The sequence below is a fragment of the Bufo gargarizans genome, chromosome 1 (genome assembly GCF_014858855.1).
Source record: "Bufo gargarizans isolate SCDJY-AF-19 chromosome 1, ASM1485885v1, whole genome shotgun sequence".
Classification (NCBI taxonomy): Eukaryota; Metazoa; Chordata; class Amphibia; order Anura; family Bufonidae; genus Bufo; species Bufo gargarizans.
This window is the reverse complement of record NC_058080.1, coordinates 755,434,341-755,460,941: the sequence shown is the minus strand read 5'-3', so window position 1 is coordinate 755,460,941 and position 26,601 is coordinate 755,434,341. Positions and strand designations below refer to the sequence as shown.

General features: G+C 47.6%; 1 protein-coding gene across 3 annotated transcripts; it reads right to left on the bottom strand.

The window, feature by feature from the left end:
• Positions 1-2,969: 2,969 nt before the first annotated feature.
• GPBP1 (GC-rich promoter binding protein 1) lies at positions 2,970-15,799 on the bottom strand. Of its 3 annotated transcripts, none has more exons than XM_044276697.1 (10): positions 15,478-15,799; positions 12,206-12,325; positions 11,721-11,844; positions 10,342-10,565; positions 8,030-8,096; positions 7,269-7,444; positions 6,905-7,030; positions 6,230-6,414; positions 4,098-4,200; positions 2,970-3,597 (listed from the first exon to the last, which is right to left on the bottom strand). In XM_044276697.1, the coding sequence occupies exons 2-10, from the start codon at positions 12,266-12,268 to the stop codon at positions 3,430-3,432; spliced, it is 1,236 nt and encodes a 411-aa protein (XP_044132632.1). In that variant the 5' UTR covers positions 12,269-12,325; positions 15,478-15,799; the 3' UTR covers positions 2,970-3,429. The 3 variants fall into 3 exon arrangements, with proteins under 3 accessions (XP_044132632.1, XP_044132633.1, XP_044132631.1); XM_044276698.1 differs by lacking the exon at positions 15,478-15,799 and adding an exon at positions 15,145-15,379; XM_044276696.1 differs by lacking the exon at positions 15,478-15,799 and adding an exon at positions 15,149-15,378.
• Between the last annotated feature and the right edge of the window lie 10,802 nt (positions 15,800-26,601).

The window sequence follows — 26,601 nt, the reverse complement described above, 5'->3', positions numbered from 1 at the left end:
GCCATATTACAGCTGATCTGAAATCAGCCTAAGGCCTCATGCACACGACAGTTTTTTTTTCACGGTCCGCAAAAACGGGGTCCGTGATCCGTGACCGTTTTTTCGTCCGTGGGTCTTCCTTGATTTTTGGAGGATCCACGGACATGAAAAAAAAGTCGTTTTGGTGTCCGCCTGGCCGTGCGGAGCCAAACGGATCCGTCCTGAATTACAATGCAAGTCAATGGGGACGGATCCGTTTGATGTTGATACAATATGGTGCAATTGCAAACGGATCCGTCCCCATTGACTTTCAATGTAAAGTCAGGAGTCCCTTTACTTTCACACTTGCGTTCATATAATGCAGACGGTGGCTCCGTTCAGAGCGGATCCGTCTGCATTATATTGTTAAAACATTTCTAAGTCTGAAAGTAGCCTCAGACGGATCCGTCCAGACTTTACATTGAAAGTCAATGGGGGACGGATCCGTTTGAAAATTGAGCCACAGTGTGTCATCTTCAAACGGATCCGTCCCTATTGACTTACATTGTAAGTCTGGACGGATCCGCTTGCCTCCGCACGGCCAGGCGGACACCCGAACATAACTTGAAGCGTCCCCATCACCATGGGAACGCCTCTATGTTAGAATATACTGTCTGATATGAGCTACATCGTGAAACTCAGATCCGACAGTATATTCTAACACAGAGGCGTTCCCATGGTGATGGGGACGCTTCAGGTTAGAATATACTGAAAAACTGTGTACATGACTGCCCCCTGCTGCCTGGCAGCACCCGATCTCTTACAGGGGGCCGTGATCAGCACAATTAACCCCTCAGGTGCCGCACCTGAAGAGGTTAATTGTACTATCATATCCCCCTGTAAGAGATCGGGGCTGCCAGGCAGCAGGGGGCAGACCCCCCCAGTTTGAATATCGTTGGTGGCACAGTGTGCGCCCACCATCGCCCCCCCTCCCTCCCTCTATTGTAATAAATCGTTGGTGGCACAGTGTGCGCCCACCATCGCCCCCCCTCCCTCTATAGCAGTAACAACATTGGTGGCAGTGTGCGGCCTCCCATCTCCCCCCCCCCCCCCCGATCATTGGTGGCAGCGTAGTTCCGATCGGAGTCCCAGTTTAATCGCTGGGGCTCCGATCGGTAACCATGGCAACCAGGAAGCTACTGCAGCCCTGGTTGCCATGGTTACTTAGCAATAGTACAACAGTAGAAGATTCATACTTGCCTGCTTGCTGCTGCGATGTCTGTGACCGGCCGGGAGCTCCTCCTACTGGTAAGTGACAGTTCTTTAGCAATGCGCCGCACAGACCTGTCACTTACCAGTAGGTGGAGCTCCCGGCCGGACACAGACATCGCAGCAGCAAGCAGGTAACTATGAATCTTCTACTGTTGTACTATTGCTAAGTAACCATGGCAACCAGGGCTGCAGTAGCGTCCTGGTTGCCATGGTTACCGATCGGAGCCCCAGCGATTAAACTGGGACTCCGATCGGAACTACGCTGCCACCAATGATCGGGGGGGGGGGGGGGGGAGATGGGAGGCCGCACACTGCCACCGATGTTGTTACTGCTATAGAGAGAGGGGGGCCGATGGTGGGCGCACACTGTGCCACCAACGATTTATTACAATAGAGGGAGGGAGGGGGGGGCGATGGTGGGCGCACACTGTGCCACCAACGATTTATTACAATAGAGGGAGGGAGGGGGGGGCGATGGTGGGCGCACACTGTGCCACCAACGATTTATTACAATAGAGGGAGGAAGGGGGGGCCCGATGGGGGGCGCACACTGTGCCACCAACGATATTTAAACTGGGGAGGGGGGTCTGCCCCCTGCTGCCTGGCAGCCCTGATCTCTTACAGGGGAATATGATCGTACAATTAACCCCTTTAGGTGCCGCACCTGAAGGGGTTAATTGTACTATCATATCCCCCTGTAAGAGATCGGGTGCTGCCAGGCAGCAGGGGGCAGTCTTGTACAAAGTTTGTAGTGTATTCTAACTAGAAGCGTCCCCATCACCATGGGAACGCTTCTGTGTTAGAATATACTGTCGGATATGAGTTTTCACAAAGGGAAAACTTAGATCTGAAAAAGCTTTTATGCAGACGGATCTTCGGATCCGTCTGTATGAAAGCAACCTACGGCCACGGATCACGGACACGGATGCCAATCTTGTGTGCATCCGTGTTCTTTCACGGACCCATTGACTTGAATGGGTCCGTGAACCGTTGTCCGTCAAAAAAATAGGACAGGTCATATTTTTTTGACGGACAGGAAACACGGATCACGGCCTCGGCTGCAAAACGGTGCATTTTCCGATTTTTCCACGGACCCATTGAAAGTCAATGGGTCAGCGAAAAAAAACGGAAAACGGCACAACGGCCACGGATGCACACAACGGTCGTGTGCATCAGGCCTAACAACTCCTCCAGCCAGAACGCAATCACTACAGATCCAAGTGTCACCAGGGGACCTAAGGACCCAAACTAAAGCCTTAGGCCCCTTTCACACGAGCGTGACGGATTAGGTCTGGCTGCGTTTAGGGAAACTCACACCATTTTGCAAGCAAGTTCAGTCAGTTTTGTCTGCGATTGCTTCCAGTTGTTAGTTTTGTTCCGCTCGGGTGCAATGCTTTTTGATGCGCTTTTCACCGAAGCCCCATTCACTTCTATGGAGCCAGGGCTGCGTGAAAAACCACAGAATATAGAACAGGCTGCGTTTTTCATGCAAAGCAGAACTGATCCGTGAAAAAAAAAAAAAAAACGCTCATGTGCACAGACCCATTGAAATTAATCGGTCAGGATTCAGTGCGGGTGCTAAGCGTTCACGTCACGCATTGCACCCGCGCGGGAAAACTGGCTCGTGTGAAAGGGGCCTTAGCCATCCTCGACATGGGCACCTTTCAAGGACTGGACTCAACATTCAGCATTTTTTCTCCCCCATATTAGCTGCAGTGATTAAAACCAATCAGTTATTATTTTTTTAAATATCAAAATAAGTTTAATTTTGAACAGAATTAAGTCCAGGTCACTTCACAAATGCCAGGGCCGATCCGGAAACCTAACAGAACCTTGATAGTGAAACACTGAAAACAATGCTTTAAATCTGTGCAAAAAAAAAAAAAATCTGCTTCAAGGCATCAAGGAAAGAAAACATCTGAGACATGCTACATCGTGGTGCGAGGCTGCGGTGGAGGAAAAGGGAGTAAAGTGCTTTTTTTGTTTTTCTTTTTTTTTTGGAAACAGCTGAACAGAAACCTTGGCAAAATGGGTTTGCAGTAACCAATAATGGTCTCCTCTCTACTCTGCCACCGCCGTCCAGAGCCAGGAAAGAATCAATGAACAGATCAAAGTCTTCAAGTCTACAGTGTCCTCGGCAGAAGAGTCTCCAGCTACGAGACATCATTAACCCTTCGAACAGCAGGTTTATTTGTGACCTCACAAGTAGTCGCCGTCATCTGAGGTGTCGCTGCTGCTGCTGCTGGTCTCTGTATCGTCGTCCACATATGTAGTACTGAAAGTGCTGCGCTTCCAAGGATCGAACCTGAACGCTAAAGAAAGGCCATTTCTCAGGAGTCCGTTCTTCCTGAGCCCATTCTTCTGCAGCTGGCAAGAGATGGAGGGGTTTGATGAATAACGGCCCAGAACCGAAAAATGCACATCTCTAAGACTGTCTTATAGCCTCACTCTCACCCCCCCCCCCTTCCAGGTAACTCTATGCCCCCTTTCCCCATACGCCCCCCTCCTCTCAACCCACCCCCTCCAGATAACTTTCTGCCCTCTTTCGCCACTCCTCTCCTCCCACCCCCTCCAGGTAACCTTCTTTCTCACCCACCCTCTGGGTTCCTCTCTGCCCCCTTTCCCCTCCACCTCCCTCTCCTCCTCTCAACCCCCCAAATCCCTCTTTGCCTTCCATAGATCTGTCAGGAGCTTACCTCCCATGAGAAAAAAAGAATGGAGAACGATGACATCCAAAATTCCTGATCCCCCCCTTACACACTTATCGACTGTATAGTCACCGGTAATTACTGACTGTATAGCACATGGCGACCACTGCCATGTGACAGTCTAGAAGAACCTCTCATCTACATATACTCCACCTTTACCTGTTCGCTAATGGCTTGGAACTCCCTCATTTCGTCCTCGGTGAGCGGTGCATACGTCTCATCGTTCTCAATGTCCTCCTGCCAGCCCATCTCCTTCAACAACCTGCAAGTCAATCAGGATTTAACTCATTATGTGAGCTATGCCCAGGGTCACCCCAATTCACTATAAAAACCCCAAGTGTAGTCGGAGCTTCCATCTTCGGTATAACAGCTTACAGGACCCCTGGAGGGTCTCAGAACCATTCCAGCTGGCAGTGGGGCAGCTCAAGCTAATTCACTTCAATGCAGCCGAGTTGCAATACCACATATGACCTTTGGACGGCGCTGTGGGGGACGTTCCTCTACTGGAGGGGCGCTGTGGGGGACGTTCCTCTACTGGAGGGGCGCTGTGGGGGACGTTCCTCTACTGGAGGGGCGCTGTGGGGGACGTTCCTCTACTGGAGGGGCGCTGTGGGGGACGTTCCTCTACTGGAGGGGCGCTGTGGGGGACATTATTTTTGGGGACACTATACAGGCATTACTACTGGGAGCACAATATAGGTTTTTTATTATTATTACTGGGGGCATTTTAGCGGACATTATTATTACTGGGAGCGGGCACTCTAGGGGGCATTATAATTCCTGCAGGCACCATAGGGACACTATATCTACTGGGGTCACTTTTTTCAGCAGGGGCATTGGGGAACACAGTGGGCACAGGACTGGGAGGGACAGCAGGATGAGATTGTTGGGATACCAGGGTGGGGAGACTTATAGAAAAATTACAAAAATCTAACATGTTTTTAACAAACTCTGCAGAGCCTAGATGCGGCAGAAAGAATCGGTCATGGCGGTCTGGGTCAAACAAAAGAGGAAAGAGAACGTCTACATGACAGGAGATGTCAATGGATGGAAGAGGTAGGTGTTGCTGTAGTCTCCTATATGTTTCCTAGTTCTGGCAGGAAGTCTGCTGTATATAGAGCTGGCGCACTACTGTCTCATCTTTTTAATTATAATTATATGCATTTAAATTTGGCGACTAAAGTTTTCAGTTCAGTAGCCAATGGCTCCTAGTTATTTTTTTATAGTCTGTAGCACTGGGATGGTGCTATTGCATCTCTCACCGCCCTTCATGCCGTGCTCCCACCGCTAAGACTGACAGGCCAGGCAGTGGAAACATATTCATGCCTGGCCCCGAAGTGCGTTTGGCACATGCGCAGCAAAGGGATGGAGATGTCGGGCTGATGGGCGATATCCATGTAATGAACGCACTCCTGCAAGACTTCAGGTCCAGGCGTAAATACGTTTTCACTGCCTGCGCGGCATGAAGGACAGTGAGCGGAGCCTTGAGGTGCAACGGCACCACCCATGTTGCTCCTAGGGGCTCATTTGCATATTACAAAACTGCAGTTTTCTTGGAAATGGGGGCACCGAGGAAGATAGGACCAAGACCACAGCACTAGTGTAACGGCATAAGAACATGTTAAATAGCCTCTGGGCTTCCAGGTATCCAGGGAGGCGATCACATCCTGTGTCTGTGCAGTAGAATAAAAAAAGTGCCATCTTGGAAAGGCTATGGATGCCGTTGCCTGTTTACACCACCACCCAAGGCTAAGGTAAGCTCGGAGGGAATTTAGCGGTTCGTATGCCATTATACACTAGTATAGGATTAGTAAAATTTATGTACAACAGGACTCCCCAGCTAACGAGGTTTTCCCATCGGGGACATTGATGGCATATTGATAGGATTATACCATTAATGTCAGCCAGGTTCTGGTCCCACCTCTGCGACCAGCTCCTATCTCCAGAACAGGACCCGGAATGTAGAGCGGCTGCGCATGTATGGCCACCCTCTCTTCACTGCTATGGGACTTCCGAAAATAGCAGAGTGCGCCCATTTTGGAGGTAGGTGCAGGTCCCATAGGTGGGACCCACACCTATGACCTTGAAGGCATTTCTTAGCAATCTGCCATCGATATCCCAGATGGGAAAAACCCTTTATGTTACATAAAATACCTTTATTATGAATACCGCCACATACCAATAAATGTAATGCACAGTAAAGCCCCAGCACATGATCAGGAGAGGAGCAGCGTAGGCTGCAGCTGAGACAATCATGGATACAACCTCTGCTTGCAGTCAGCGATAAATACCTGTGCTCTTCTTCCAGTGAACTCGACAGAACATTCTCCTGAGGAAAGGTAGAAGAGCGCGTGATTTGCCTGGAAGTGAATGGGTTTCCATTTCCTTGGGGGATTTCGCCCTTATCAAAGTTTAGATTGATATCCCGTTGAAGCAGAGTGCCTCCTCTGTTCTGCAGGCTGCAATCATCCACATCCTGCATGGAAGAGGAACGGTGGAGGACTCGTCACTTACACAATGTGCATAGCGGCCGGATCAGCCAGTGATGGAAATACGACACGCAATATTTCAGAACATATACGTTTAGATCTTAGATTTTAGCACACAGCGGTCTGAATTAACTTCTGTGTTCTGTCTTTTCATTCCCGATTGGTCATATTAAAAATGATGGCTAAAGAGGTGGCGATTAGACCCCCAATATACAAATAATAAAATTGGCTCTACGGGCATTGCCCGGCAGCAAAGTGTCTGGGTCTTCGATTCTTGGGTCAGTCGCATCCACTGGCACATGGGGGGAACTTAATAACCAATGTGAACCCCACAGTGAGGTGTGGTTCCCTAGTTTGGGACTTGTCCTAAATTGCAGCGACAGTATCGTTTATAGGAGGGGCCCGGGCATTGTGGGGGGGGGGGGGGGGGGGGGAGTATTTGTACTATTGGATAACCCCTTTAAGATTAGCACCTACCTCTTCCACTGACGTCTGAGACATGTCCAGAGAGTCAGGATGTGCACACTGATTTGGTCTGAAGATCTCATTAGAAGAATCCAGATTTTGCTGCTCGTGTTCATCCACCTCCAGACAACGCTGTTCCTATGGGACAAACAACAGCCGTTAGCAGCCATGTCCGGCCCCCTCCACGCTGGAGCAGAACGACGTGACATACAGGGGACCCCAGTAACAGTCTGACCTTTCACACCTGGACCAACGCTTGACCAGTGGCACCTAAAAGGCCATTTCTGGAAGTGTGCGATGAATGCGTCCTCCATAGGATGTGCCGGGATTTTCCCCAGTCATGTTGCACTCATCACACTATGTAGCGGGAATTTACCTGAGTGGGGCTGTTTTCTTTGGGTGCTTGGCTCTTGGGAGCATCGCCTTCATTCTTCACGTCAGAAGAGCGAGAACTTGTTGCAATCGGATATCCAGACAGTGAGAAGTCATCCTTCATCCCTTTCTTAATGACCAGCATTCGAGAAGGTCTGGATCTACTGTTCAAAGGATATTCTGTACAAGGAGAAAAGAAGAAGAAACTCAACCACCTAAAGGGATTGGCAATGTGCTGGTCAGCCGCTTCCACCAGAGGTGGTCATAGACTTCCCAAAATCCCATTGCAGTTGGTTGGACAGACCCAAAGACTGTGTATAAGCCCTGCCAGTGTGCCATGACAATGCTCCAGCACTTCTTCCTCCTCCGTTCTTTAGAGGAAGATGGAAAGCAGTCCTCACTGTATAATAGATGCTCCGTCCTCAGGATAGACCATCAGTATCTGATGGGTGGGGGTCTAATCGGCGCCACAACCCACCGCTCCATCCAATGTGTACCGGAGCTACTGCAGAACATAGGATGCCCGCCCCCCCACAATCACATATTGATGGCCTATCCTGGAAAACTCCTTTAATGCATATTAAACAGAACACCATGGATTTGTAGTCTCCAGTCTGTGGCCAAACTAAACTCCAGCATGCCCTGCCATCTACAACCTATCAGGCCATGCTGGGGGTTGTAGTTCACAAAAACTGGAGAGCGAAAAGTTTGAAACCATTGTTATAGCCCCTAAAGAAATCTATAGAAGACACTGTAAAGACTCACCCCAAACGCCTGCAGCTACAGACTTGTTTTGGTTGAACTCTTTTTCATGCTCTGGGTTCAAAGAAGGCTGAAAAACAATATAAAACATCTCAACCAATTAAAGAAAAAAAATAATAATGCATATGACGGGCCATGCTGTGACTATCTGCTGTGCTAGAAGCAGAGAGAGCAGTTTTACTACACACCCGGACATGTGCACTGCCACGCCACACATCAGTCATTGCTGACTAGACTTTACAACACAGCTGATCAAACGTGTCACATAAGGAAATTCTCATAGAAATGTATAAATCCAGTGCATACAAAAGTAGGTGTGTGAGCAGAGCCTTGGCTCTGTTCAGATGACGTAAAATCTTCAAGCCTTAGGCCCCTTTCACACGGGCGAGTATTCCGCACGGGTGCAATGCATTGCACCCGCACTGAATCCGACCCATTCATTTCTATGGGGCTGTGCACACAAGCATTGATTTTCACGCCTTACTTGTGCGTTGCGTGAAAATCACAGCACGCTCTATATTCTGCGTTTTTCACGCAAGGCAGGCCTCATAGAAGTGAATGGGGCCGCGTGAAAATCGCAAGCAAGTGCGGATGCGGTGCGATTTTCACGCATGGTTGCTAGGTGACGATCGGGCTGGGGACCCGGTCTGTATTATTTTCCCTTATAACATGGTTATCAGGGAAAATAATAGCATTCTGAATACAGAATGCAAAGTAAAATAGTGATGGAGGGGTTAAAAATAAAAAATAAATTAACTCACTGAGTCCACTTGATCGCGTAGTTGCGGATCTCTGTCTTCTTCTGTAATGTTGAGCTGCCGGCTAAGGACCTGTGGTGACGTCACATCACATGATCCAATCACATGGTCCCTCACCATGGTGATGAACCATGTGATGAGCACAGTGGCGTCATCAAAGGTCCTATTCCTGTGCACAGCAAAGAAGACAGAAGAGATGCCGGCTGCGCGATCAAGTGGATTAAGGTGAGTTAAATTTTTTATTTTTTTTAACCCCTCCAGCGCTACTGTACTAAGCATTCTGTATTAAGAATGCTATTATTTTCCCTTATAACCATGTTATAAGGGAAAATAATACAATCTACACAACACCTTCTGGGTACCAAACATGCCGATTTTTCTCATGCGCGCGCAAAATGCATTACAATGTTTTGCACTTGCGCATTTTCCCGCAACGCACCAGCATCTTATCCGGGCAAAAAAACATGACGCCCGTGTGAAAGACGCCTTAGACTCTACAGATTATAACGTGGCGATTTAGGCTGCTTTCACACTTGCGTGGTTGTTTTCCGGTATAGGATCGGGAAACTAACGTTTCCGTTTAGTCCTCATGCATTCTGAGATCTGTTCAGGATGCATCAGGATTCCGTTTTGTGTCCGGTCATAAAATTGGAGAAAAAAAAAAAACGGATCCGGCACTGAAAACAATGTTAAGTCAATGGTGACTGATCCATCTTTTTAGGAGCCTAAAAAAACGATTCCGTTACCCATTGACTTTCGATGTATTTATTGACGGATCTGTTTATTTCCGTTTTGGATTTCACACAACCACATCCTAACTGAACGGATGCCTTCTGATGCGCGAAATCAAAACGGATCCGTTTACTTCCGGTATTAAGATCCTCTGCCGGATCTGAAAACCGGAATTACCAACGCAAGTGTGAAACAGGCCTAATCATGTGGCTAAAACCTGCGTGCCATCGAATATGCTCAGGTATTTTCTGCTGCATGTGAATTGGGTTTTGCATTTATTTTTTTGCAGAATTTCCACAGAAAATTCTGAAAAAAAATAAAATAAAAACAGCCTCTGAATCCACGCCTGATTTTAGCTATAAAATGGGAAATCCAGGCGCTGGATCACTGGGTAATGGGTAATACCTCACCTGACTGAAAATTCATGTCAGGGAAAAAAAAAAAAAAACACTATCGTAGTGCGGACTGGGCGTGGAAATTCTCATTGCAATCAACAAGAAGTCAAAATCCATGCAATAAACTGCTTCAAACTTGAAAATCGCATTTAAAAAAGTGCAGAAAACGCATGGAATGCTGGGTGCGCTAATACACCTGTGTGACCATGCACTTACACTGTATTAAGACACTGAAGGCGAGGTGGGGTTATAACACTATGCCCCGGTTTTCGATGTGGTTGCAGTTATGACGGGTTAAAAAAAAAAAAGTGTAAAACAAATGTGTTTCATCTATAAAACCGCAACACACGCCGTGATAAAACCGCATGGTCACCACAATTTCTGAATACACCCCTGCTGTTCACTGTATGAGCTGTGGTCGTATACATACAAAGTCTTCAGCTTCGAATTGCTTGCGTCTGTCGGGGTCATCTTTTCGCATTGCATCGTTCTCCGACACACTCCCCTCACGATGCCCGGGGCTTTTCCCACCATGAACCGTGCTGCTACGAGAGCGGGTGCCCGTGCCATTCTGCGTACCGCCCTGATTTATATTCTCCGATCCATTCCTGCCTTGTGAGCGCCAGACAGCTTTCTCTTTTCTCCCCAAATTACCTAAAGCCATGAACCAAGAAGATAAACGGAGATTAATTCGGTTAAGAAGAAAAAGGATTAGGCCGACGTTCACACAGCAGAAAAACCTGACGTGTATTTGCCGTGGAATCGTGCAGCGGAAAAGCACGGCTGAGCCTCCGATTTGTAGTCCATCAAGTCGCGGATTAGCCGCATTCAATGGAACGTGGAAACTGCACCAATGAAGAGACGACCGTCTGATATGGAGGTCACACCCGCGCGGAATGGAAACGCAGCCGTATGAACGGCAACGCAGGTTCCCATTGGAAACAACGCAACCCGGATTTACGGTGACGATTTTGGCACGGAATACTCCACAAAAAAGCTGTTACTATACGCCAGGCATCCTCAAACAGCGGCCCTCCAGCTGTTGCAAAACTACAACTCCCAGCATGCCCGAACAGCCTACAGGTATCAGCCTACAGCAGCATTGTGGGAGTTGTAGTTTTACAACAGCTGGAGGGCCGCACTTTGAGGATGCCTGCTATACGCAAAACCTCCCCTGACATGCCTGTTGTAGTAACTACTTGCATCCCCCCCATCTATTCTTAGGACTCTATAATGTGCTCCTCTGTTATTCCTACTAGACAATATAAATGAATTATTAACAGTTCGCAATGAAGGTCCAGATGGGTGCTATCAGCTAGGGGTGTCCCTGCACAGTCTAATACTGTACAATCAGTGCCCCCATCTGGACCTTCACTGCACACTGCTAGCAATTCATTCTTAACTTCTAGCAGGAATAATAGAAATGGCCAGTCATAAAATAGTCATTACAAGGGCAATGCCAGTGAATTACTAAAACAGACATGACATTTTAGGAGGATGGCCCAACAACTGCCTGCCCACTGGGGGCCCCGCTGCTAGATCCCCGCCGTTATAAAATGAGTGCTTATTCTAATGATAGTCCAACATTTTTTGAGACAGGAAAACCCCTTTTAAGACCACTGGATGCTAAAAATCCAAAATCAAAGAGCAATGCCCCTCACCCCCAAAGTGCCCCCTGGAGGACCTCCGCCTCCGACACTCTTTCGATCACACTCGGGGGTGCACTGGATTTACCTGGTACTGCGGCCGTATCTAATGGCACCATGTACTATCCTGAGCTTTAAAAGCGACACCAAAAATACAACCTACCTCCACTGGAGCGTCCGTGAGCAGCATCAAAGGCGTCGGAAGAATTCTGACGTCTCCGGATCACGTTGTGTCGGCTGTCCAGGCGCACCAGACCTTCAGAATGCTTCTCGGTGGTCAGAGTGGGCTAAAACTGATAAATCCATCCTCATGAGGAATCCCTTCTCTGTACCCCGAAAACCTCCACCCCGAATCTGCGTGCAAATGCTGTACCGCTCCACCGCAGCGCAGTGTTCTACAATGGTCAGTAGCCTGCACTTCATAAGCAGTCGCGCAGGAACACAATCTATAAGGTCTATGACACCTATGGAGGCCACAGCTAGACCCACAGTTACCATTGTAACCCATATGCACCCTACAGTCACCCTCTCCCTATGTCACGCTCCTTAGATGTAATGGACAATAGGTCATCAGTATCTGATCGGTGGGGATCAAACTCTTGGCACTGACACTGACCCCCCCCCCCCATAGAAGAAGCAATGCTTTACCTTTGAGGACGATGGCGGTGTGGGGAAACTAAGCCAGGCTGGAGCGAAGTCATGCTGCGCCATTTAGGTCAAGTCACTTGGATGAAGCGAAACCAGGTTCTAACACCTCATTGCAAGTCCCTGGGAAGACAAGACGTCACACGTTACAAGAGGACAGAAAACATCTCCAACATCTGCTGAGGATGCACTCTGAATAATATTGCACGAGGCAGAGATGGATTTTCAGCTTTACTGAGGGTTCAAGTTACAGTTGCTGTCCATAAAAGTCTATGGAGGATAGAGATAGAGGCTGTAACCCCAACCCTCAGTAAAGCTAAAAATGTGTCTTTCTGCCTCCTGCGTAGAGAATTAGCAGTGACTTGAGTGAGGGATCGGTGCGAGAAGAGAGGAGCCTGATAAGTGAAGAAAGAGGCATTTTCCTCTAATAAGATATATCACAATTTTCTTTGTCTTCGCTTGCACTATTAACGCCCGGAAAGTTGTTGTGTGCCTGAAGTCCATTGTACCTAGGGGGTTTCTATTCTGAAGATAGGCGAAAAGCGGCAAAAAGACTCAAGAAGTGTGATCTGAACCCACAACTAGTGTTGAGCGAACTTGTGTTTTAAGTTTGGCGTCTAAAGTTAGGTTTCAGGTTATCGAAGAATCCCGTTATGGATTCTAAATTCCGTTATGGTCCATGGTAGCGGAATCCATAACGCGATTCTTCAATAAACCGAACTTAAAACACAAGTTCGCTCAACACTACCCACAACCAAAGTTCCGCATGGCGCTGCCCTGACCACTTAGCTACAGGGCCAGCCAATTGTTTTCCATTAAAGGGGTAGTCCCGAGATTTAAAGGGGTGCTCTGAGAGAATGTCAAATATGTCAGGAAGTAGTGTACAGATAAAACAAAACAAAAACTTTACTCACCTTTAGGGCGCATGCAGCCAAACTTATTTTTTTCCCTTTATGAGGGGATGAGGCAGCTCTTTACCTCAGTGTTGTGAAGTAACTTGTCCAGTGTGATTAGGACAGGTTTTGTGTGAACTAATAGGACGGCGGCCATTTTATTTCTCCTAATGATTGATAGACAAAATGAGCCACTATAACTAATGAAAGGTATTTGGGAATCTATTTACAATAATATAATATTTAGGTATTTTCACTTTATTAATTCCTGGAGTACCCCTTTAAAGGACTTAACCAATTTTGCCAGGTACATTTTTGCTTTTAAAGTGTATTGGGGCCTTTTTTTTTTTTTTTTTTATATATATATATATATGTGTGGAAAGAGGCATTTTTTAATGACAAGAAATATATAAATAAAAAATAAAAAATAAAATAAAAACTGTTCTGCCATTGTTTGTATTTAGCTTTTTAAGCCCCTCACTGTACGGTATATGACATGTTTACTTTATTCTACGCGTTAGTACAGTTATGGAGACCCCAAATTTATACAGTTTGTTATTTTTTACCACTTAAAAAAAAAAAATTCTAAACTTTTAAAAAATAAAACATTCTGGCGCCCATAACTTATTTATTTTTATCTTTCTGTCCTCTGACCTGTGCAAGGGCTACGTTTTGTAGCGTGAGCTGCAGTTTTTATCCATACCATTCTGGGAAACATCACACCTTTTGATCCTTTTGTTATTCTATATTTTTGGAGGGTGAGGGTCCCCCCCCAAAAAAAAAAAAATAAAAAAATCTAGCACTGGGATTTTTATTTCTTTCCCACAGTGAATACAATGTTTTAATTTGGACAGGTCAGTAGAAATAGTTTGATATTTTATAAACTGGATTCTATATATATTTTTTTTATAACAAAATGTTAAAAAAAAAAAAAAACAACAACAACCTTTATTACACTGCTTTTAACTTTTTAGTTAGTCCCCTGAGAGACTTGAACCCACAATCATTTTATCAGTGTATTCTGATTTTCCTATCGCAGGGTGGAACAAATCCTCACACGTGACCTTCACGAGAACCGCTCAGTACCCCACGGCTGCGTCACTACTGGCCACAGACATCGAGGGGTTAAACAGCCAGGCGTGAGCTGTACGACTCCAGGACCCGCTTTATACACGTCACCTGCCGTTACGTCCTAGGTGGCTAAAGGGTTTGTCCAGGACTAGAAATAGATGTCTGCCTTCTTCCAAAAACAGCGCCACACCTGGCTGTGTGTGGTATTACAGCTCAGCCCCATTGACTACAATGACCTACAGTACCAGGCACAAGCCACTGACGAGGGTGGCGCTGTTTTTGGAAGAAAGCAGCCATTTATTTCAAGACCTGGAAAACCCCTTTAAAGACGGTTTAAGTCTATGTGTTTTTGGCGCACTTCTGGCATTTATCATGTCTTCTCTATAAGACCTGGAATTATTTTTTTATTATTATTTTTTTTTACACTTGTTAAAAAATATGCAATTGAAATTCATGCAAACACATGAAAAAACCCTTGCACATGAAGCCTCAGACCCCGAGATACATGCTCACTTTAATACATGGCACCTAAAAGTCATGAGAAATAGCGCCTCTTAGTGGTGGGGCCCGGATCACACACTACCCTCCACATTGGCAAAAACAAGCCCCGCCATACAGGCACACGCTATACTTTCCTTTTTATGATGCACACTGGGGTTTGGCTTTAAAAACCACATTGAAGAACCTGCACGTGTGAACAGAACCACTGTGACTCGTCATGTGACACGTAGAACGGCAAATATTGGGACTTTTTAGATATTATAGGGTTAAGTGGCAGAATAACGATACATCGCTGAGTATGGCAGCAGGTGAAGGGATAATATGTGAAAACTATTTGTCAAATGACTGAAAAATAAAACTAGCAACTTTTTTAGGGCATATCTTTAGAATAAGATGTTTGGGGGGGGTGCAGCAGTGCTGGGGCATGGTGTAGTAGAGGTGAGTGAGTGCCAGACATCAGACAGGAGTCAGCCTTACTCACACATTGCTCCAACTGCACTTATCACCGGGTGACCTCAGCCGCTCCGAGCACCAGGGGGCGACACTCCTCATCCGGGGCAAAAAGTAAATGCTCCAGCAAAGGCAAAACATATGCAAAACAATCCGACAGGCGTTCCTGCTAGACACCTACGTTTGGGGGCTTTCCGCGCAAAACCAATACCCTCTACTTGCACACATTTCCGCCTCCGAAGGCCCCCGGAGTGAGCTGCCTCCCGCGATGCCTGTTTCTCTTATTACTAACAGGACGGCGGCCCGAGGTGTGTAGTGAGGGCGGCCGCCTCGCCCCCTTCCCTTCTCCCGTTTATTCACCTGCTGCGTCCGCCGCCTCACGAGCTGAAGCGAGCGAAGCCGTCCAGCTTGGAGCCATCGGGCGGCGCCATCTGGGGGCGAAGAGGTTAAAAGGCGCGCTGAAGGCCGTCAATGGGGGCTCGCGGGGCTTCCCATAGGGGGGGTGACGTCAGCCAAGGCCTCCGAACGGTGCGTCATGACGCCAGTGACGTACGAAATCACGTGGGGGAGCAGAGACAATTAGCTGGGGAAGCCTCTGTGACGTCTGACTGTATAGAAGTCCCGTGTGTCCATTGCGTCTGTTCAATAGAGTGACAAACAGGACGTGACCGGCTGCCTGAGCCTTCACTCATTACAGTCTCTTTAAAAAAACGCATGCGTTTTTATGGCGTTTTTTGTTCACGTTTTAAATTATTTTTTTCAGGCTTTTTTTCTGCCTTTGACAGGAAAAAAACAAATATTAAACGGTTTGTCCCATCTCAGACATTGGGGGCATATCACCAGTATACACCCCCCCATTGTCTGATAGGTGCGGGTCCCAGCAGTGGAGAACGGAGCCCGAAAGTGGTGGGTGGTGCACTGCGCCTGCACAGCCGCCCTCCATTCATTCCTATGAGCGAATGGGAGCAGAGGCCGGTTATGCGCGGCGCCCTCCCGTTCACTTCTATGGGGAGAGCGCTTGGCGAGTTCTCCAGTCACCTCTTTGTGGGGCTCCGTTTGGAAAATAGGTGCCAGCGGTGGGACCTGCACCTATGAGACAATGATGGCCTATCCTAACAATATTCCCCCCCCCCATTGTCTGAGATGAGACAACCCCTTTAAGAAAAACTGAATCTGCGGTTAAAGGGGTTGTCTCATGAAGACAACTTATCCTCTGTTCACAGGGCAGTAGATAAGTCTCTGAACGCTGGGGCCCCCCTGATCATGAGAATGGGGGCAGTTCTCCCACCACCCGTCCTTTCACCCAGCTTGTACTCTGCTATCTCCAGCATGGAGCGGCGGACACCCATGGGGACCCCAGCAACTCAGACTCTTAAACCCCTGTCCTATGACCAGCTGTCCTCATGGGATCCATCCTGTTGTACCTGCTCCGTTCTGGCTCCCAGGTCTTGCTCGGAGGTCTTCCGGCCACGTGCACCGCTGCAGCCAGTGACTGAACACAGCAGGGACACTCCACCACTGAGGCCGGTCATTGGCTGCAGCAGAGCATGTGGCTCGATCCGGTGGTTTAAAGGGATTCTGTCACCAAGTTTTGGGCTATAGAGCTGCGGACATGCACGGCTAGATCGCCGCTAGCATGTCCGCAATATACCGGTCCCATAGGGCTGTGTACTTTTATTTTCTTTAAAAAAGGATTTTAGAGATATGTAAATTAGTCTTGTAGGTGCCCAAGGGGCTATACGAACCTTCCTGGTGCCCAGCCGTGCCCGCCTGTGAAGGAGCCCAGCACCGCCTATGTCCTCCGAATCTCCTCCTTTCATCAACTATAGATTGCCGTAATCTCGCGATGCGCGAGCTCGCACATGGGCAGTTCTTTCCCTGAGGCTGATGCCAGCACAGGGAAGGAACACTATACCGGCACTGCGCATGCGCAAGCTCGCGCATCGTGAGATTACGGCAATCTATCGTTGATGAAAGGAGGAGATTCGGAGGACATAGGCGGGCTGGGCTCCTTCACAGGCGGGCACGGCTGGGCACCAGGAAGGTTCGTATAGCCCCTTGGGCACCTACAAGACTAATTTACATATCTCTAAAACCTTTTTTTAAAGAAAATAAAAGCGGACATGCTAGCGGCAATCTAGCCGTGCATGTCCGTATCTCTATAGCCCAAAACTTGGTGACAGAATCCCTTTAACTTCTTCCATTCTGATATACACGGTGTGGTAAGGGCACAGTTGCTGCTAAAAGACGCAGAAAAAATCCACGGGTCCTTGAGCGGGCACATTGTGGAAAAAAAAAATGATTAAGATACTTTATCACCATTTCTGATGCTCCGCCATGCTGGGCTGCATAAGGCGAGCACACACTTTAGATAGAAGAATGCTGATGGTCCAGAAAGCTCGGAACGAATGATCGTCTGGTGAACGATCTTTCCACCCGCGCAGTCACACACACGTCAGTCCTTATTGGTCATTCATACTGGTCACACGTGTTCAATGGCACCGAGCGAAGGACAAAAACGTTCACCGAAAGGTCATTCTAGTGCTGGACAACTGCACCGCGCACAGACGAGGGCTGGCGACTGTCGGACCAATATTGCACAAATGGCCGTCTTCTTTCGGTCTATCATCATCATAAAGAGCTTGTTCTTTGTTAAAGGGGTTCTCTAATAGTACAAACACCCCCCACAATGCCCGGGCCCCTCCTATAGGCGATACTTACCCGATCCCTGTCACCCGTGATGCTAGGGAGGCTGGTCCCTGTCGTGGCCTGCTATTGGATGCTTCCCCCGTCACCGGAGGTTTTGAGGTGCAGCGGTGGCTGTGCAGGGATGCCTGGGAGCAGGAAAGTATCGTCTATAGGAGAACCCCGGGCATTGTGGGGGGTATTTGTACTATTGGATAATGCCTTTAACTGTAACGAACGATCGTCTTTGTTGAAGTTGTTTTGATTCATTTTAGACTAATTTGTACAGCCTCCTATAGGTCCACGAAAAAATGTAGGCAGGGTTAGGGGTAAAAAGTTACATGAGCCAATCTGATTCACAGCTCTCACAGTAAAGAACCAGCCCCTGAGGGGACTGCTCCATAGATTCAACCCTCTTACAGTAAATAATAAGCTCCTGAAGTGACTGCTCCATAGATTCAACGCTCTTACAATAAATAATCAGCCCCTGAGGGGACTGCTCCATAGATTCAACCCTCTTACAAAAAATAATCAGCCCCTGAGGGGACTACTCCATAGATTCAACGCTCTTACAATAAATAATCAGCCCCTGAGGGGACTGCTCCATAGATTCAACCCTCTTACAGTAAAGAACCAGCCCCTGAGGGGACTACTCCATAGATTCAACGCTCTTACAATAAATAATCAGCCCCTGAGGGGACTGCTCCATAGATTCAACCCTCTTACAGTAAAGAACCAGCCCCTGAGGGGACTGCTCCATAGATTCAACCCTCTTACAGTAAAGAACCAGCCCCTGAGGGGACTACTCCATAGATTCAACGCTCTTACAATAAATAATCAGCCCCTGAGGGGACTGCTCCATAGATTCAACCCTCTTACAGTAAAGAACCAGCCCCTGAGGGGACTACTCCATAGATTCAACCCTCTTACAGTAAAGACACAAGCCCCTGAGGGGACTACTCCATAGATTCAACCCTCTTACAGTAAAGAACCAGCCCCTGAGGGGACTACTCCATAGATTCAACCCTCTTACAGTAAAGAACCAGCCCCTGAGGGGACTACTCCATAGATTCAACCCTCTTACAGTAAAGAACCTGCCCCTGAATGGACTGCTCCATAGATTCAACGCTCTTACAATAAATAATCAACCCCTGAGGGGACTGCTCCACAGATTCAACCCTCTTACAGTAAAGAACCAGCCCCTGAGGGGACTGCTCCACAGATTCAACCCTCTTACAGTAAAGAACCAGCCCCTGAGGTGACTGCTCCACAGATTCAACCCTCTTACAGTAAAGAACCAGCCCCTGAGGGGACTACTCCATAGATTCAACCCTCTTACAGTAAAGAACCTGCCCCTGAGGGGACTACTCCATAGATTCAACCCTCTTACAGTAAAGAACCAGCCCCTGAGGGGACTGCTCCACAGATTCAACGCTCTTACAATAAATAATCAACCCCTGAGGAGACTGCTCCATAGATTCAACGCTCTTACAGAAAATAACCAGCTCCTGAGGTGACTGATCCACAGATTCAACGCTCACACAGTAAAGAACCAGCCCCCGAGGTGACTTCTCCATAGATTCAACGCTTTTACAGTAAAGAACCAGCCTCTGAGGTGACTGCACTACAGTTTCAGTGTTTTTACAGTAAAGAACCAGCCTCTGAGGGGACTGCTCCACAGATTCAACACAAAAAAAGGATAACGGCCATGTGGGTTCCGCATTTGCAGAACGGAACATCTGGCCCATAAAAGAACAGTCCTATCCTTGTCCGTTTTACGGACATGTTTCATAATTTTGCGGGACATACCGTGTGCTCTCCACATCTTTTGTGGCCCCATTGAAGTGAGCGGGTCCATACAGATCGAATGCGGACTAAAACAACCGCCGTGTGCAGGAGCCCTATCACTGATCCGTCAGAAGAATTGAAAAAAAGAACCAGACCCTGTGCATCAGTTATGCACATTCGGCATCCGTTTGAGCCATTTCCATCCGAGATCCGTTTTTTTTAGATGGAAAAAAAAATGTACTGCATTTCCATCAGATCCGTTTTCTTATTTAGAAGAACGGAAAAATAAAACAGTGATGTGGAAGGTAGAAACAGCGCCACCCTAGTCCGTAGGTTGTATGAGGTATTGCAGCTCTGCCCAATTCGAGTGAATGGAGTCTGGGGGGAGCAGTCAGCGAGCTCAGGATTTGTCAGTATGTAAGAGAAGTCAGACATTCCTTCCTTTATACTTGCCAGTTCAGCAGGCAATTGTCGGGAAGGAGAACTCTCCATTCACATGCAGCGATCTCCTCCACAGTACGGGGAGCAGTGATGCCATCCCTCGCCCTCATACAGACTCATTTACACAGCACGATCTGCTTCCGGCAAACGAAGATTTAGGTGCCTGTGCAAACGATCCGTTTACCCGCCGAACGAGCGTTTTGGCTTGTTCATTGGGTAATTGTGAACACTCAGCAATCAACTTGCGGATTCTCTGCCCATGTAAAGGGCCTTTACTCCACATATAGCCACCCGTAAAGGCCCCCTGCACACGATCAGGATTGCGTGCGGATTCTCCGCGCGGATTTGCGTGCGGAAAATGCGCACCATAGGTCATGTACATTGTATTCTATGAGAATTTGAAATTCTCAATGCACACGATGCAGATTTTTTCCGCGCGGATTTTGACCTGCGGTGCGGATTTTAAAATCCGCGACATGTCAATAATTATTTTTTTTCCTGACCGGATTTTCTTAATTCACTTAGTGAAATCCGCATGCGTAAAATCCGCACCGAATCCGCACCAATTAATGCGGATTGACCGCACGGATTTGCCTGTGAACACCTGCGGATTTCAGTGCGGATTCTCCGCACATGAATCCTGAACGTGTGCATGTAGCCTTAAGGGTCCATTCACATGTCCGTTTTCTCTTTCCTGATCTGTTCCGTTTTTTGCGGAACAGATCTGGACCCATTCATTTTCAATGGGTCCTGAAAAAAAATCGGACAGCACAATGTGTGCTGTCCGTTTCCGTTGTTCCGTTCCGCATGTCCGAAAAAATATAAAACATGTCCTATTCTTTTCCGCAAAAATCGGATCCTGGTACAATACAAAGTCAATGGATCCACAAAAAACGGAAGACATTCGTATGTCATTACGTATGTCATCCGTTTTATGCGGATTCCGTTCCTGGAAATTAAATCCTGCAAACAGAAACTATTTTTTTTCAAAGAAATCCAAACAACTTTATTTGCTTATTGAAATTTATACATGTTTCCGTTTTTTTGCGGATCCGCAAAAAACAGATGACATACGGAAACATTTTCAGGAACAACGGATCCGCAAAAAAACGGACCGAAATTCGGGATATAGAAAAATACTGACGTGTGAATGTAGCCTAATACTGCTGTGCGCTCGTTCCCCATCTCGATGCTCCCATTACACTTCTTTCGACCAGAACTCGTTTCCCAGTAATGAAGCTGCACACGGGGTTAACAGTTAGGCTACTTTCACACTAGCGTTCGCCGGTCCGTTCGTGAGCTCCGTTTGAAGGGGCTCACTAGCGGAGCAGAACGCTTCCGTCCAGCCCTGATGCAGTCTGAATGGATGCGGATCCGCTCAGACTGCATCAGTCTGGCGGCGTTCAGCCTCCGCTCCGCTCGCCTCCGCACGGCCAGGCGGACACCTGAACGCTGTTTGCAGCGTTCGGGTGTCCGCCTGGCCGTGCGGAGGCGTGCGGATCCGTCCAGACTTACAATGTAAGTCAATGGGAACGGATCCGCTTGAAGATGACACCATATGGCTCAATCTTCAAGCGGATCCGTCCCCCATTGACTTTACATTGAAAGTCTGAACGGATCCGCTCAGGCATCTTGCGCACTTAGAAAATTTTCTAAGTTATTAATGCAGATGGATCCGTACTGAACGGAGCCTCCGTCTGCATTAATATGATCGGATCCGTTCAGAACGGATCCGATCAAGCGCAAGTGTGAAAGTAGCCTTAAATGTCCTTTATTATAACCTGGTTTGACCTTTTAGGAATTAGACAAAGGAATTTAGAAATGGCGGAGTGAATAGTGGAGATGGTATGTGATATAATCGGGACTGGTAGAAGCCTCACATTAAACTGGAAGTACTGGTTCCTGCCTTGGTGACGCAAAGCTTTGGCCAGCAATCAGTTTACACATCCATAAAAAGTGTCGGTGACAATAACAGAAGAGGTTTCGTCCTCGTAGCCTGACTCCGACCTTGTGTACAGCGTCCGGGTTTCTCCTGCACGGAACGTCGGGACACAAAGGGGAAAAAGAAATGACGCTGTAAAGGGCTGGGAATAAAAAAAAGGATGAGCGGTCAGGTGATCAATATCAGATTGGTCCTGGCACCTCCGCCGATCAGCTGTTTGACAGGGCCATGGTCACGTTCATGGCCTTTCTGCATCTCTGTTCCGTTCAAGTTAATGAGGTCGAGATGCAATACCAAGTATGGCCACTATATGATGATGGGGCTGTGCTTGGTATGGTATGAAGAGTAGGAGCGGGGTGGCCCATTCAAACAGCTGATCAGCGGGGGTGTTGGGAGTCAGACCCCCACAGATTACATATTGATGACCTATATTTCTGGGAAAAATCCTAGGCTTAATGGACAGCTCCTCCTCCAGACTGAAGACAATTAAAGGGGGTCTGTCAGCAGTTTTGAACCCTCATAGGTGAAAGGTAAAGCAGTTTAATAGCTTGGTTGGTTGCTTCGTACACAACTGAGGAAAACAAGTGTTAACGCCCCTCATGCATCATGGGGGCGATCCCTCCCTGCACCACGTCCAGGGCTCTGCACTGAACGCCCCGGTGGTCTCCTGTTTGGATGCTGGAGCCGTCACTCGAGGGCAGAATTGGGGGTCTGTGATTTAGGCTCAGTTTGCATCCTGAGTGGACAGTAAGCATAAGAGTGCCAATTAACCCCTTAAGGCCCATTCACACGTCCGCAAGTGTTTTACAGTCCGCAAATTGCAGATCCACAAAACACGGACACTGGCCGCATTTTGCCCTTCCATAGAAATGCCTATTCTTGTCCGTGGCTGCAGAAGATGCTCTAGGTCTAGGACATGCCCTCTCTTTCTCGCGGGGCCGCACCCATTCCACAAAATTGCAGAACAGATGCAGAACTCATTCATACGAACATGTGAATGGACTCTTAGGCCTCTTGCACACGACCGTATGCCCTCCGAGATATACGGTCCGTGAGCGGGCCATATGTCCCGGAGCGGCGTACATCATGCGCACGGGAGCGCACAGCATCATAGATTACAATGATGCTGTCGGGCCGCCCGCGGGGCTATTGTCCTGCACTCATATGATCTTACAGGCATACCCACATTTTGGGGTGTGTACGTGACAGCTGGGTCCCCCTGTTTTGTGTTTTGTATCCCTCTGGAGCCGTCCTCTGAAGGAGAAATGCGCATAGCGGATGTGACATGCGCTACAGTCAGGTCCATAAATATTGGGACATGGACACAACTCTAACACTTTTGGCTCTATACACCACCACAATGGATCTGAAATGAAACGAACAAGATGTGCTTTACCTGCAGACTGTGAGCTGTAATTTGAGGTCATTTACATCCAAATCAGGTGAACGGTGCAGGAATTACAGCAGTTTGCATCTGTGCCTCCCACTTGTTAAGGAACCAAAAGTAATGGGACAATTGGCTAATACTGCCGCCGATTACCCAATGGACGAGCAAACATTTGTTCATCGGGTAGTCGGGTCGCGCCGAGTAATCAGCAAACAATGAATCAGTATGGGACGAGTGATGGCATTAGTGATCGCTCGTCCCCATACTGAGGAGGAGATCGCTGAATGTAATAGCAGCGCTCTCCTCCACTACATCTGCAGGTGTAATAGGACCTTTACATAGAAATCCTGTCTCTCTCCATCAGTGCTAGTGTCTACTCTTCATACTTGTCAATCGTAAGCAGTCAGCAAGGACTACTGTAACATAGGTCGATGAACCCGTCCCTTAGGCCTCAAGCACACGACCGTTGTGTGCATCCGTGTCCGTTGTTCTGTTTTCCGTGATTTTCTGCGGACCCATTGACTTTCAATGGGTCCGTTGAAAACTCGGAAAATGCACCGTTGTTTATCTGCGTCCGTGATCCGTGTTTCCTGTCCGTCAAAAAAAATAGGACCTGTCCTATTTTTTTGACGGACAACGGTTCGCGGACCCATTCAAGTCAATGGGTCCGTGAAAAAACACGGATGCACACAAGATTGTCATCCGCGTCAGTGATCCGTGTCCGTAGGCTACTTTCACACAGACGGATCGTGAAAACTCAGATCCGACAGTATATTCTAACACAGAGGCGTTCCCATGGTGATGGGGACGCTTCAAGTTAGAATATACTGAAAACTGTGTATATGACTGCCCCCTGCTGCCTGGCAGCACCTGATCTCTTACAGGGGGCTGTGATCCGCACAATTAACCCCTCAGGTGCCGCACCTGAGGGGTTAATTGTGCGTATCATAGCCCCCTGTAAGAGATCAGGTGCTGCCAGGCAGGAGGGGGCAGACCCCCTCCCTCCCCAGTTTTAAATTCATTGGTGGCCAGTGCGGCCCCCCTCCCTCCCCTGTATTACATTCATTGGTGGCCAGTGAGGCCTCCCCACTCCCCCCCTCCTAAGTAAAATCCCCCCCCCCCATATACTATTGCCCCAATTGTGCGCCCAGCTTTATATTATGGCCCCAGTTGTGCCCTCATACATATACTATGACCCCAGATATGTCCCTATACATATACGATGGCCCCAGTTGTGCCCCCACAGATATATTATGGCCCCACGTATACAGCGAGTGCAGAATTATTAGGCAAATGAGTATTTTGACCACATCATCCTCTTTATGCATGTTGTCTTACTCCAAGCTGTATAGGCTCGAAAGCCTACTACCAATTAAGCATATTAGGTGATGTGCATCTCTGTAATGAGAAGGGGTGTGGTCTAATGACATCAACACCCTATATCAGGTGTGCATAATTATTAGGCAACTTCCTTTCCTTTGGCAAAATGGGTCAAAAGAAGGACTTGACAGGCTCAGAAAAGTCAAAAATAGTGAGATATCTTGCAGAGGGATGCAGCACTCTTAAAATTGCAAAGCTTCTGAAGCGTGATCATCGAACAATCAAGCGTTTCATTCAAAATAGTCAACAGGGTCGCAAGAAGCGTGTGGAAAAACCAAGGCGCAAAATAACTGCCCATGAACTGAGAAAAGTCAAGCGTGCAGCTGCCAAGATGCCACTTGCCACCAGTTTGGCCATATTTCAGAGCTGCAACATCACTGGAGTGCCCAAAAGCACAAGGTGTGCAATACTCAGAGACATGGCCAAGGTAAGAAAGGCTGAAAGACGACCACCACTGAACAAGACACACAAGCTGAAACGTCAAGACTGGGCCAAGAAATATCTCAAGACTGATTTTTCTAAGGTTTTATGGACTGATGAAATGAGAGTGAGTCTTGATGGGCCAGATGGATGGGCCCGTGGCTGGATTGGTAAAGGGCAGAGAGCTCCAGCCCGACTCAGACGCCAGCAAGGTGGAGGTGGAGTACTGGTTTGGGCTGGTATCATCAAAGATGAGCTTGTGGGGCCTTTTCGGGTTGAGGATGGAGTCAAGCTCAACTCCCAGTCCTACTGCCAGTTTCTGGAAGACACCTTCTTCAAGCAGTGGTACAGGAAGAAGTCTGCATCCTTCAAGAAAAACATGATTTTCATGCAGGACAATGCACCATCACACGCGTCCAAGTACTCCACAGCGTGGCTGGCAAGAAAGGGTATAAAAGAAGAAAATCTAATGACATGGCCTCCTTGTTCACCTGATCTGAACCCCATTGAGAACCTGTGGTCCATCATCAAATGTGAGATTTACAAGGAGGGAAAACAGTACACCTCTCTGAACAGTGTCTGGGAGGCTGTGGTTGCTGCTGCACGCAATGTTGATGGTGAACAGATCAAAACACTGACAGAATCCATGGATGGCAGGCTTTTGAGTGTCCTTGCAAAGAAAGGTGGCTATATTGGTCACTGATTTGTTTTTGTTTTGTTTTTGAATGTCAGAAATGTATATTTGTGAATGTTGAGATGTTATATTGGTTTCACTGGTAAAAATAAATAATTGAAATGGGTATATATTTGTTTTTTGTTAAGTTGCCTAATAATTATGCACAGTAATAGTCACCTGCACACACAGATATCCCCCTAAAATAGCTAAAACTAAAAACAAACTAAAAACTACTTCCAAAAATATTCAGCTTTGATATTAATGAGTTTTTTGGGTTCATTGAGAACATGGTTGTTGTTCAATAATAAAATTAATCCTCAAAAATACAACTTGCCTAATAATTCTGCACTCCCTGTATGTATGGGGGCACAACTGGGACTAATATATGTATGGGGGCACATCTGGGGTAATAGTATATGTATGGGGGCACAACTTGGGCCATAATATAAAGATGGGGGCACAACTGGGGAGGCCACACTGGCCACCAATGAATTTAAAACTGGGGAGGGAGGGGGGTCTGCCCCCTGCTGCCTGGCATCACCTGATCTCTTACAGGGGGCTATGATACGCACAATTAACCCCCTCAGGTGCGGCACCTGAGGGGTTAATTGTGCAGATCACGGCCCCCTGTAAGAGATCGGATGCTGCCAGGCAGCAGGGGGCAGTCATGTACACAGTTCTTAGTATATTCTAACTTGAAGCGTCCCCATCGCCATGGGAACGCCTCTGTGTTAGAATATACTGTCGGATCTGAGTTTTCACGAT

Coding starts and splice junctions, on each gene's coding strand:
- GPBP1 (XM_044276697.1), bottom strand. CDS start 12,268: ATGGCGCAGCATGACTTCGCTCCAGCCTGGCTTAGTTTCCCCACACCG. Junction 8,097..10,341: donor AATTCGAAGCTGAAGACTTT/GTATGTATACGA, acceptor ATTGTTTTTCAG/CCTTCTTTGAACCCAGAGCA. Junction 3,598..4,097: donor TCCAAGCCATTAGCGAACAG/GTAAAGGTGGAG, acceptor ATCTCTTGCCAG/CTGCAGAAGAATGGGCTCAG.